The 13,299-nt window shown below is 38.2% G+C and overlaps 1 protein-coding gene across 8 annotated transcripts in view; it reads left to right on the top strand.

Moving 5' to 3' along the window:
- NCOR1 (nuclear receptor corepressor 1) overlaps window positions 1-13,299 on the top strand; it is a 147,778-nt gene that overhangs the window by 53,790 nt on the left and 80,689 nt on the right. For 6 of the 8 annotated variants that reach the window (XM_021714774.1, XM_021714776.1, XM_021714773.1 and 3 more), the window contains 4 exons: window positions 4,358-4,485; window positions 9,490-9,707; window positions 11,909-11,971; window positions 13,097-13,236. In XM_021714774.1, the coding sequence (XP_021570449.1) occupies window positions 4,358-4,485; window positions 9,490-9,707; window positions 11,909-11,971; window positions 13,097-13,236 (549 nt within the window). The remainder of the gene's footprint in view (window positions 1-4,357; window positions 4,486-9,489; window positions 9,708-11,908; window positions 11,972-13,096; window positions 13,237-13,299) is intronic. The other 2 variants (XM_021714775.1, XM_021714772.1) reach the window with 1 other exon arrangement.

The raw sequence follows: 13,299 nt of genomic DNA, 5'->3' as shown, positions 1-13,299 counted from the left end.
CAAGTTGCCCAGGCGGGTCTCGAACCCGCGGGCTCAGGCAATCCACTCACCTCAGCCTCCCAAAGGCGTGGGATTACAGGCTGAGCCACCGACCCCGACTAAACTTGTTTTATTGACTTTTAAGTGTTGGGTTTCAAGAGAGAGGTCAGCCTGGACAAGGAGCCATTGGGAATGCCTGGGTCTTTTCAGGGAACTCTTAGAAAGGTTTCTTTTTGAAAGTGTGGACCTATTCTACTCTAGCCTGCCTGCTGAAATGGTTAAGGGATGTAACCTATAACCTTCATCCTAGACCACATAAATTGGTATTCTCTTTACAGATTTGCCTGAAACAGTTCTAACTACCTCTTGTTAAACCAGAGGTAATTTCTTGCTTTCTTTAATGTTAGTGGCAGTTGTGATAGGTCTTTATGCATATTGCCCCTCAGAGGTTACATCACCAGTTGCTACTGCCTGGACTTCCTCGACATTTACTGCTGCCTAGTCAGTATACAGAGTGGTGTGAGGTTCTGCTGAATAGGTTGCCACATACTTTTGCAGGCTCTAATCGGGCAATTTGTAAATTTCTTTGGATCATTTCCACACTTGCTGCAGAGCTGAGAGCTGCCTTCTTTGAATTGACTGGTTGAAACAGGTGCTATGGTTGCTTCTCAGTCTCTAGCACCAGGGAAAGGGAATGAAGTTAGCTGTTGACTGGATTTCAGGCATGAGGGGATATGCTAATTTCTTACTTTTTTTGAAGCTCTGCTTGTCATTAGAAGCAGAAAATATAGGAAAGTAAGATTATTTATGTCTTCCAAGTCTAAGAGAACAGTGAACCTTTTTCCTTATCTTGTGCTGAGTTGGCACGACCCCATCATATCTTCAGGCTACAAACCATTTTCTGGGTTATACAGCTCACTTGCTCGGCAAAGACAAGCTTTGTCATTGTTATATCAACTTACTGGGTCAGAGTGACAACTGGATGCTACATATGTGGTAGGGCTGAGGTTATTAGCATTTAAACAGGTCTTGTGACCACTTTAGTGTGCTAGAGATTCTCAGCTGAATAAAACATTCCCAACTGTAAAGCAGACCTACTAATGGCTTGAAAACATAAATTTGAAAATCTCCCTGATTTTTCAGTTTACTTCAGTAGTAATAAATACCCAAAGGAAAGGGAAACTGGCAGGGTGAGAAATTAGGAAGGTCAGATAAAGCAAGTTAGGGAATCATGGTTTAGCAAGTGGAATAGTTGATACAGTTCTTCTTGATGGACTCTGAAAATTTGATACAATAGAGGATTGAAGGATATGATGAACACAAAGCAGAATCAGCAACATTGAAGATGTGGGATGGATGGTTGTAGTTGGAGAGAAGGCTTTCTAATTTCAGGGTCTGGGAGGTAAAGCAGTGCCCATTGATGATGAAGCAATTGTGATTTCCCCTGTGGGGAGTTTATTGGGCATGACCTGTAAGTATTATGTGGAATATTATGTTGACTGAGTGGTAAATATTTGAAGTTACTGACATGCATTTTGAAATCTAAAGAATAATATCAAGGCATAATGAGCCATGTGATAAAATAATTTATACATTCTAGGGAGTATTCGAGAAGTCAATCCATAACACCAAAACAGAGAGAAAGTCATCATAGGAAGATTTTATGAAATATTAAGAAAAAAGAAATGTTTTCAAATTATCACAGTTTGGCAAAGTTCTGTAAGTGGCAGTAGGGATCAAAAAGGATATAGTTTCTTCTTCCCTCATGGATTAGAGGAAGGCAAAATGTAGGACCTCCTTTTGGGAGGTGAATAAGATCTTTGTTATTTTGTTTTTGTTTTTGAGTCAGGGTCTTACTGTTTTTGAGTCAGGGTCTGTTGCCTGGGCTGGAGTGCAATAGTATGATCGCGGCTCATCACAGCCTTAACTTCTTGGGCTCATGCGATCCTTCTTCCTTGGCCTCCCAGGTAGCTGGGACTCCAAGTGTGTGCCACCGTGCCCAGCTAATTTTTTGATTTTTTTGTAGAGATGAAGTCTGACTTTGTCACCCAGGCTGGAGTACAGTGGCATGAGCACAGCTCTGTAACCTCAACCTCCTGGACTCAGGTGATCCTTCTGCCTCAGCCTTCTGAGTAGCTGGACTATTCAGACATGCACCACCATGCCTAGCTAATTTTTTTACTTTTTGTAGAGATGAGGTCTCGCTTTGTTGCCCAGGCTGGTCTCAAACTCCTGGCTCAAGTGATCCTCCTGCCTTGGACTCCCAAAGTGTTAGGATTATAGGCATGAGCCACCATGCCCAGCCAGGACTTCATTATCCTAAGGAATAAATCAAGTTTTGGTTTTGGTGAATCCGTAAAAGTCTTTGGAAAGCTATATAGAATTAAGGGAAATTTTACTTAAAACAAATGAGTTAACTCCATGTTTTATGGTGAAAGGAACAGGTAGGAGATTAAGTAGAATTATCATGAAGCAAGATTGACATTAGCTTGTATCCAAATGAAAGTTTGGGATGGGAGGATTAAAACTTTTCAAATAACCGGAATGAAGGAATTTGATTGTTACTATATCCAACATATGCAAACACCTATCATGATCAGACACTCTTGGGAGCTGAGAATGCTTAGATGAGAAAAATTGGGTTCTTATCCTTGATGAGATGATAACATGTTAAGCTGAATTGGATCTGATAAACAGACAGTAGGCCACTTAGTAATAGTGCTCCAAGCATGTATGGACCTGTGACAGGGAAGGAAACAGGGCTCAGAGTTCCTCCATGGGAATCAAGAAAGGCTTCATAGGAAATGTAACACTTTGAATTGAATCTCAGAGGATATATAGAACTTTACTAGACTAGGTGAGTCCATAGCCACAAAGAAGAATGTGGGGAATGGAGGGAGATGTGCACCAGCTGGCCTGTGTTGTAAAGATGCTTTAGTCCTAATTAGTTATACAGGCTTGATTTCTGAATTAAATATATCCTCCCTTATCCACGTAAGTTGGGGTAACATTCCTAGACTCCCAGTGGATGCTTGAAACCATGATAGTACTGAATCCTATGTATTATGATTTTTTTTGTATACTTAAATACTTGTGATAAAGTTTAATTTCTAAATTAGGTACAGTAAAAGGCTAAAAAAATAACTAAGAATAAAACAGAATGGGCAACCCCTTCAGGTCCCCTCCCACTGTTGGAGCTTTTCTGTCCTCAATAAATCCTGCTTTCTCACTTAAAAATAAGTAAATAAATAAAATAGAACTATTATAACAATATACTGTAATAAAAGTTACATGAATGTGGTCTCTTCAAATAATCTTGTTGTACTGCACTCAACTCTTTTTGGTCATGGTTAACCTTGGGAAGTGAAACTGCAGATAAGAGTAGGGACTAGTATAATAATATTCAATGCAAATTTGATTTCACTTTTTTCTTTTAGAGTCACAATTTTGGTAAATGAGACTTCAAAGATAAAAGGGTTCATAATCTGACTGCCCAGCTTAGAAATGTTTGAGGATTTTACTTCTTTTCACTTTATTATATCTTTAGTGTTTTTCGCTTCAATCTTAGTAACGACCGTCCTGTCTGCTATCCCATTAATGGATATTTCCCCAAAATATGTAAACGCACAAAGATGTTTCTTATAGCATTATCCATAATGATGAAAAAATTGGAAGTATGTTAAAATTTAACACTAGGAGAGTAGTTTGATAAATTATGTATGGGTTATGAAATTTTAAGATAGAATTAGATTGCTTGAGTGACAGATTATAGATATGGGTCTTGCAACCAGCTGGGCATAGTGGCTTATGCCTGTAATCTCAGTACTTGGGGAGGCTGACACAGGAAGATTGCTTGAGCCCAGGAGTTTGAAACCAGTCTGGGCAATGTAGCGAGGCCCTGTCTCTACAAAAAAAAAAAAAAAAAAGGCTTACGTGATGGTGTGTGCCTATAGTCCTAGCTATTTGGGAGACTGAGTCAAAAGGATTGCTTGAGCCCAGGAGGTCGAGGCTGCAGTTAGCTGTGATCATGCCACTGCCCTCCAGCCTGGGTGACAGAGTGAGACCCCAATTCAAAACAAAAAACAAAAAAGTTACTAACTTCAGATTCATAAGTGGATCTTAACATTTTTACTTGACTGATAGGTCCAAACACTATGAGCATTTATGTGTATGTGTGTATGTATGTGTGTTATGACCCATTTAAGCAATACATTTAGAATACATTAAAAAGTGCTAGATTGATTTTTAGTACATGGCCATCAATTATACTGTAAATTATTAGTAATCATTAAAAAATTCTTAGAATAGATACTTGTCATCACAATTTGAGGTACTATTTCTATTACCTTTGAATTTTACAAATGGTGGTTCATTCTAGCAGCAAATTGCCCGACCCTCACAAGAAGAAAAAGTAGAAGAAAAAGAAGAGGATAAAACAGAAAAAACGGAAAAAAAAGAAGAAGAAAAGAAAGATGAAGAAGAAAAAGATGAGAAGGAGGACTCTAAGTGAGTTAAATAATTAGAGTTAAACGTTACAATTATTTTGCAGCAATGAAATTGAATCTGTTGAAATTTTATATAAAATAATTAGTGGGATGTATGCTTCGACCATTCATGATTAAGTTGACATGATTAAGGTCCAGTAAATAAAATTTTTGACTTGATGAACTTATTTGCCAGTCTTGAGTTACTACTTTTCAGAAGAGAGATAAATTGCTGTAATATATACTTGTTACCAAGGTCTATTGAATATAGTTTAATCTTTGATTTGAAAGATTCCGCAGGATCTCTTTTGGGTGTTAGATAGTGTACATTAGATAATGTAAAAATGCTGAGAGAGGTAGAGTTTCCATTTATATATCTTATATTTCAGGTTTATTGATTCTATTTATCATATAAAATTGAGTTTTTCTTGACTGGGCACAATGTCTCATGCCTGTAATCCCAGCACTTTGAGAGTCTGAGACAGGAGAAGTGCTTGAACCCAGGAGTTTGTGATCAGATTAGGCAACATATCAGGACTTCTCTACAAAAAATAAAAAAAATTAGCCAGGTGTAGTAGCGTGCCTGTAGTCCCAGCTACTAGGGAGGCTGAGGCAGGAGGATTATCCGAACATAGGATGTCAAGTCTGTAGTAAACTATGATCATTCCACTGCATTCTAGCCTACATTCCACCTCACTCCAGAGTGAGATGCCCCAACTCAAAAATAAATAAACAAATATATAAATAAGTAGAAATAAAGAAAATAAGAGTTCATCATTTGTTGTGGCAGTTTTTCTATTTATAAAAGTTATTCTTGTACATTATAGAGAATCAGGAAAATAAAGTGAAAAATTAACCTATGCTTCTGCCATTGAGAGACAGTTATTATTAATACTTCTGTGTGTATATATAGGGGCAGGGTGGAGTGAGGGCTCAATCTTGGTTGTTTTCCTCCCAAGGACTAACTTTATAATTTATGTAGAATAAAATTCATCAATTTTAAGTGTATACATTTATTAAGTGTAAACATTCATGTGTTTTGACAATCATATTCTCTTGTGTAACATTACCACTATTGTGATGCAGCACATTTCCATCACCTCAAAAAGTTCCTGTATGCTTCCTTTGCAGTTAGTTTCTCCTCCCCATTATATGTATAGAATTACATATAAATGGAATCATATAGTATCCAGTCTTTTTTTGGCTTCTTTTACTATGAGATTTATCCAGGTTATTGTTTCAGTGGTTTGTTTCTTTTTAATCTTTACTGTGTCTTGGAAATATTTTAGGTTTACCAGTTTTGTGGCAAGTAAAGCAGGCTAAGTCATTTAACATGGTTTTAAAAGAGTCAGATATTCACGCCATTCTAATTATATACTTTAGGAAGCTACCTAGAAAGGAATTATAAACGGTTTTTTTTTTTTTGAGTTGGAGTCTCACTCTGTCTCCCAGACCGGAGTGCAGTGGCACGCTCCTGGCCACTGCAACCTCTACCCGCTGGGCTCTGGCGATCCTTCTGCCTCAGACTTCCAAGGAGCCAGAACTACAGGCACGCACTACCATGCCTGGCTAGTTTTTGATTTATTGTAGAGACAAGGTCTCGTCAAGTTGCCTGGGCGGGTCTCGAACCCGCGGGCTCAGGCAAGCCATTTGCCTCGGCCTCCCAAAGTGCTGGGATTACAGGCTAGCCACCGAGCCTGGCCATAAACAGTTTTTATAATAAAAAATTTTATTATAGTCCTAGCTAATGGTTTTTCTCACGTGGAACTGCCATATCTTGAGTTGACTTTTTTCTTGAAATTTCTAAATTATTTAGCAAACATTCATTTATTATCTGTGTGAACTAGGTCTTTTGGAGGATGCAAAAATATGTAAGATAAATACTGTTCCCAGGTGTTTTATAATCTACCAGGGGAAAACCAGACAAGGTACAAGTACTGTTTTAAAACAGAAAGAAAAAAAAAATCTAGAAGTAAAAAATTAGAGAACCAATAAGATATTTTGAGAGATTGAGAAGAGGTAGAGGTTACTCTGTCTGGTTAGTTTAGAGGACTGCTAGTGGGTAATATGGGTAGAGTAGAGAGGACAGCATGAATAGCTATGCTGCTTTCAGAAGTGACAGATCATGATTTCATTACACTGTAACATAATGTGTGTGAAGAAGCAAGTGGAAGGTAGATTGGGGTTAGATTATGAAGAGCCTCAATAAAAGCTAAGGCCAGATCAGTGGTTCATACCTGTAATTCCAGCACTTAGAGAAGCTGAGGTAAAAGAACTGCTTGAGCCCAGAAGTTCAAGACCAGCCTAGGCAACATAGTGAAACCGTGTCTCTACAAAAAATAAATTAGGCAGGGATAGTGATTTGTGCCTGCAGTTTAAACACTAAAATATTAGATTTCATTCCGGAGGCTATGTTGTGGGTTTGTATGGGAATAATTAGGTAGGGATTAGAATGGATGGAGTGGTTTGTTGCCAAAGCTATCATGCCAGAATATTGATCCATTTGTAGTGCGGAATGAATAGATTAGAGACTTAAGAGTCAGGGAGGCCTTTGTGAAAGACCAGGATTGGGGTACTGAGGTACTGAATACATACAGTGATAGTAGAATTAGAGATGGTATAATTAGTGGAATAAACTTTACTGAGTTGAAGTAGCCATTGCTTGCTGTTAGATCACATATAGGAAGAAAAGGAAAAGGGAAAGCGTTAAAGATGATGTCAAACCTGTAAATATTGCATATGATTATGAATATGGTGGTATTCATGACAACATATGATTAGAAAATTAGATGCAGCAAGAAGCAGAGTAGTGAGAGTGAGCGTGGTTGTAGACATGTTCAGTTTGTCTTGATGGAAATCCAGGTGGCTATTCCAGCAGGTAGTTGGGAAGGCAAGACTGGATCTTAAGCGATAGGGGATGAGTTCAAAGATAGAGACTGGGAGTCACCCAAGTAGAATTGATGCAAATGGATAACCTCACATAGCTCTAAGGTTCAATGGGAAAGCCTTGAGAAATCGGAGGAGAAAGACAGTCTTCAGAAGGACAGCTAGAATAGCAGCAGGGATATTTCAAGGCTAAGTTAAAAAGGTTATAGAAGGAAGACTTGTCCATAGTGTCACTTGCAGCAGAAAGACTAATTAATGTGGGGAAAATTGAGAAGAGGTCATTTGATTTCGCAGTGACTTTTGACAAAACATCTTTAACTGGAGCCTGTAGAATAGAAATTAGATGGGCAAGAGAATATAGAAGTAAAGGGAAAGAGTTACATGGTGACTTCACTTTAGGACTGAAGAGGAAATAATTATTCTTGAAGTATTTTTTTATTTTGGGGGAGAAAACAGTAACTTGGTAAACTATAAGGTATTTACTTCAAGTAGATAAAATTTGAAAAAAATCATCTTTCATTAAGCAAGAATAATTGACTCTGCATTTGCAAAAATGTACATTAAGTAACTTATTCTTAAATATAGCATCCATTATAGGAACTGCCATTTGTTAAGGTTTTTTCTAAGTACTTGAGGCTATGGTAAGCATTTTATAGTCTGAGAGAGGATGAGCCTTAATAATGGCAAACACATATGATGCTATATGTTCCAGGAACTGTTTTGTACACTTTATTTAAATGAAGTCGTTTAATCCTGGCAGTAGTTCTATGAAGCAAATATTCCTGTTTCACAGAGAGAAAACTGAGGCCCAAGGAGGTGAGTCAGCTTGTTTAAGGCCATCACATGATTGTAAATCACAGAGCTGTGGTGTGAATACAGACAATCTGGCTCTGGAGGCCATTTCCTTACCATTAAACCGAATTTCTCTGCTCGCACATAATTAGTATTAGAACTATTAGAATATTGAGTCTGCTTTAATAAAACAATATTGTGGATTATTACTACAGAAAAGACATCTATCATGAAGATGATCTTTTCACCTTCTTCTTAGATGAGATGAATTAGAGCAAAAGCAGGAAAACCCAGGACTCCTGCCTTTTGGTGTAGCCTGTTGTCTCTTGATTGCAGGTCTAAGGATTTTCTGCTGCCATTTGTTATTTCCTCATGGAATGTTTTGGATTTCAAGTCAGTTGATTGTTTTGTTTTTTTTTAATTTTTGAGTTGAGTCTTGCTCTGCTGCACAGGCTGGAGCACAGGCTGGAGTGCAGTGGCATGATCATGGCTCACTGCTGCTTTAACTTCTTGAACTCAGGCAATCCTTCAGGCTCAGGTGATACTTCCACATCAGTCTTCTGAGTAGCTGGGATTACAGGTGTGCATCACCATGCCTGACTTATTTTCTTATTTTTTTGTAGAGACGGGGTCTTGCTATGTTGCCTAGGCAGTCTCAAACTCCTGGGCTTCTCCCTGGGCCTCCAAGGTAATAGAATTACTGGCATGAACCACAGTATCTGGCCAAATCAGTTGATTAAAAATGTGTGTAAATTGTAATTACATTAACATGTAAAAGAGTTCTTGTGAAATATTTTAATTTTAGCTAATCATAGCTCTTTACAACTATGGCATGACAAAAATTTTCATATATATATTTTTTAATTAACTGAGATTAGGTAGTTTTATTCAATTTCTGTTTAAAGACTCTTCAAAACTAAAACCTTCTTTTAAGTATGTATACTTTTTGTTTTTTTTGAGTTGGGGTTTCACTCTATTGCCCAGTCTGGAGTACAGTGACACAGTCATGGCTCACTGCATCTTCGACTTCCTGGGTTCAGGTGATCCTTCTGCCTCAGCCTCTCAAATAGGCAGGACTATAGGTGTGCACCATTATGCCTAGCTCATTTTTTAAAAGCAATATATCTATCTGTCTATCTTTCTATCCATCCATCCATCCATCCATCCATCTAACTATCGAGACAAGGTCTTGATATGTTGTCCAGGCTGGTCTCAAATTCCTGGACTCAAGCAGTTTTCCCAGCTCAGCCTTCTAAAATGCTGGGATAACAGGTGTGAGCCACCGTGTCTAGCCTGATAATATGTATACTATTCAATAACATAAGTTTTTATTTGTTTTTATATCTAGAGAAAATACCAAGGAAAAGGATAAGATGGAAGGAACAGCAGAAGAACCTGAGGAGCGAGAACAGGCCACACCCCGGGGGCGAAAGACTGCCAACAGTCAGGGCCGCCGCAAGGGCCGGATAACCAGGTCCATGACGAATGAAGCTGCAGCTGCTAATGCTGCGGCTGCAGCGGCCACCGAAGAGCCCCCACCACCTTTGCCACCGCCACCAGAACCCAGTGAGTAGAAGAGATTGGCATGAATAGGTTGTAATTTTGTTTAGAATTCTGTCTGAAGGGTTGGGCAAGAGGGACCACTAATACTGGCAACCTAGAAATAATTCTGAAGTGTGGTCTTTAAATTCTTTAAATTTTAATATCAAAGTCTTTTAAAAAAGATCATCAGACACAATCTTGCTACCCTAATACAGCTATTTTTCTTTTTTTACTTAGTAGTAATCCTAGTTTGCTTGTTACTTTTCTGATGTCTTAACTTAATATATATCATAAATATTTGCTAATTTCCAAATGGTCTTCATTTTTTAAAAATTTTCTTTGATTTGAGTCGGGGTTTCACTTTGTTGTCCAGGCTAGAGCATAGTGGCACAATCATGTCTCACTGAAACTTAGACCTCCTGGATTCAGGTGGTTTTTCTGCCTCAACCTCTCATGTAGCTAGGACAATATGCCTGGGTCACCAAGCCTGGTTAATTTTTGTATGTTTTTGTAGAGAGGAGGTCTCACTATATTGCCTACATTGATCTCGAACAGCTGGGCTCAAGCAGTCCTTCCACCTCAGGCTCCCCAAGTACTGGGATTACAGGTGTGAACCACTATATCCAGCCTCATTTTTGTTTTGTTAATGGCTGTATAAAGTTGAGGCATGATTTGTTTAGCCATTACTCTATTGCTGACTGATTAGGCTGTTTCTTCCTCCCCTTTTAACACCAACATAGATAGTACCATTATGAAAAAAAAAATCTTTATTCACATAGCATTTTCCTTCTGTTAAATTAGGAATTTAGGAATAAATTCTTAGGCAAGGGAATACTGGGCCAAAGAGTCCAAGCATATTGCTCTTACTGTTATCTCATTAGTTTATAAAAAGATTATATTAATGATTAGGACCACCATTGGTGGTTCATTGGTACCAATTTTATCATAACATGAAGTATAAAAGAAAATGCAAATTCAGGGAATGGCAAGAATGATGTGGGGGACTAACTAGACAGAGGATGAAAGATTAACTGGGGGCAGATTATAATGGGACTTTTTTGAACTATTATAAAGTAGGGAACTTGCAGAGACTTTTAAATAGAGGATTGCTATGATTAGATTTGCGTCTTAGAAAGATAGCTCTGGTGGCAATTGTGAAGGTCAGGTTAGACAGGTAAGGGCTAGAGGTAGAGGATCCAGCTAGAAGGATATCTTTATGTATGGAGTGACCCAGACAAGGAGGAGATGCATTCAGGAGATTACAGTTGATACATGTTATTGGATGTGAGTGGCAAATGGCAGGGAGGATTCAAAAATTTGTCTCAGGAGCCTGTTAGTGATTCAAGTGATTGGGTGGATGGTGGTACTAGGAAATATAGCATGGGCTCACTTGGTATTTGAATTTCTCAGTTTTATTTCTAAGGTAAAAGTATTTAGTTCATCGTCCATTTGTGCCTACTGGATGTCAGACACTCAGGAATGAACAAAAGTGTCTCCAGGAGTTATGATGAGATGAGGGTTCAGAGAAGAGGAGAAAGAATTATGTCTAGGCAGGAAACAGAAGGATTGTCTCTTCTTTTCACACTGCAGGAGAGGAGGGGTAGAGATCTACTAAGTGCAGAGACATTAGGCAAGGGAGGCCTTCCTTATTCAGAGATAAGCTAAAAATATTTTTAAAATGTAGACATGGATGGATTTTTTTTTTTAATTTTTTTAGTCTGGGTCTAACTCTTTTTGCCCAGACTAGGGTGCAGTAGCTCGATCACAGCTCCCAGCAGCTTCAATCACCTGGACTCAGATGATCCTTTCGCCTCAGCACACAAGTAGCTGGGATTACAGGTGAACATCACCACGCCTGGCTATTTTCTTGATTTTTTTTTTTTCGGTAGAAATTAGGTCCTGCTATTCTTTTGTAGAGACTGTTCTCGAACTCCTGGGCTCAAGCAGTTCTTTTGCCTCACCTCCCAAAGTGCTGGAATTGTAGGTGTGAGCCACTACGCCTAGTGGAACTTTTAAAAACAATGAGAAGGGTCATAGCGTGAAGTATTGAGTTTTTTTCTCTAATTTGGTGGAGGACAGGCTGATACCATCCTATTTCCATAGTTTCTTTCACCAAGTGTTTTAAGCAGCCTTTTATAGCCGATGAATAGATTATAGATTATATGGTTGATCTGAATGAAGAATTTAACTTTTTCTCTGCCTGATTGAATTCTTTTTTATTTCAGTTTCTACAGAACCTGTGGAAACCTCTCGATGGACAGAAGAAGAAATGGAAGTTGCTAAAAAAGGTAAATTAGATTAGTTTAGGTTTCTCAGGTTTTGGTTTTTGTTTCTACTGGTGATAAGTGAGATAGAACTAATATTTTTTAATTGGAGGGGGACAAAAAAGAAAATTCTTCCAAAAAGTTAAATAAAAGCAGTAATTTTAAGAGTTTTTTTGGATAGTGTACTGCCCAACAAGATACCCCTTGTTTGCCTTAAGATGCTCAATTTTGAGGGATTTGAGATTCTCTACAGTTTTTTCTCCCCAGAGTCTTACTCTGCTGACCAGGCTATAGTTCAGTGGCTTAATCACCGCTCATTGCAACCTCATACTCCTGGGCTCACATGACCCTTCCACCTCAGCCTTCTGAGAAACTGGGAATACAGGCATGTACCGCCATGCCTAACAAATTTTTTTGATATTTTGTAGAGATGAAGTTTCACTGTGTTGCCTGGGCTGGTCTTGTACTCCTAGGCACAAGCAGTCCTCCCATCTCGGCCTCCCAAAGTGCTGAGATTACAGGTGTGAGTCACCAAGCCCGGTCTATCTATAGTTTTATTTTGAATGTCATGTTATCAGAGAACAAGTAGGTTATCTTCACTTTCTTAGGGAAGTTGATATTATATACTATTGAAATTGTTTTGGAATGAATATTGATATAAAGTATATTTTTGTTATTTAAAAATTGAAGGTTATGCACAGTGGCTCACACCTATAAATCCCAGAGGCTGAGGTGGGAAGGTCAGTTGAGGCCATCAGTTTGAGACCAACCTTGGCAACATGGCAAAACTCATTTCTGTAGAGAAATTTTAAAAAAATAAGCTGGGCTTTATAGTACACACCTGTAGTCTCAGCTACTTGGGAGGCTGAGGCAGAAGGATTTACTTGCGGTCAGGAGTTGCAGGCTACAGTGAACTGTGATCATTCTACTGCATTCCACCTTAGTGACAGAGTGAGACCTTGTCTCTTAAAAAAAAAAAGTTATGCTCCCTTCTGTAAACTATGTGTTTAGGCAAAATTGAAGTATGTAATACACAATTGAAAACACATTTTTAGTGCTGGTGATTATAAATACAATAAGTTGATTTATTATTTATCTTGCTTGATCAGGTGACTGTTCAGTTAATATTTGATCTGTTTTTAAATATAGGTCTAGTAGAACATGGTCGTAACTGGGCAGCAATTGCCAAAATGGTGGGAACTAAAAGTGAAGCTCAATGTAAAAACTTCTACTTTAACTATAAAAGGCGTCACAACCTTGACAACCTCTTGCAGCAGCATAAACAGAAAGTGAGTATATCAGATGGTGAATCTTTTACTTACTGTTTCTAATTTTTTTTTTTTTTTTTTTTT

The sequence above is a fragment of the Carlito syrichta genome, unplaced genomic scaffold (assembly GCF_000164805.1).
Source record: "Carlito syrichta isolate Samal-C Ts95f unplaced genomic scaffold, Tarsius_syrichta-2.0.1 Scaffold305756, whole genome shotgun sequence".
NCBI classification, from domain to species: domain Eukaryota; kingdom Metazoa; phylum Chordata; class Mammalia; order Primates; family Tarsiidae; genus Carlito; species Carlito syrichta.
This window is presented reverse-complemented; position numbering and strand designations above follow the sequence as displayed.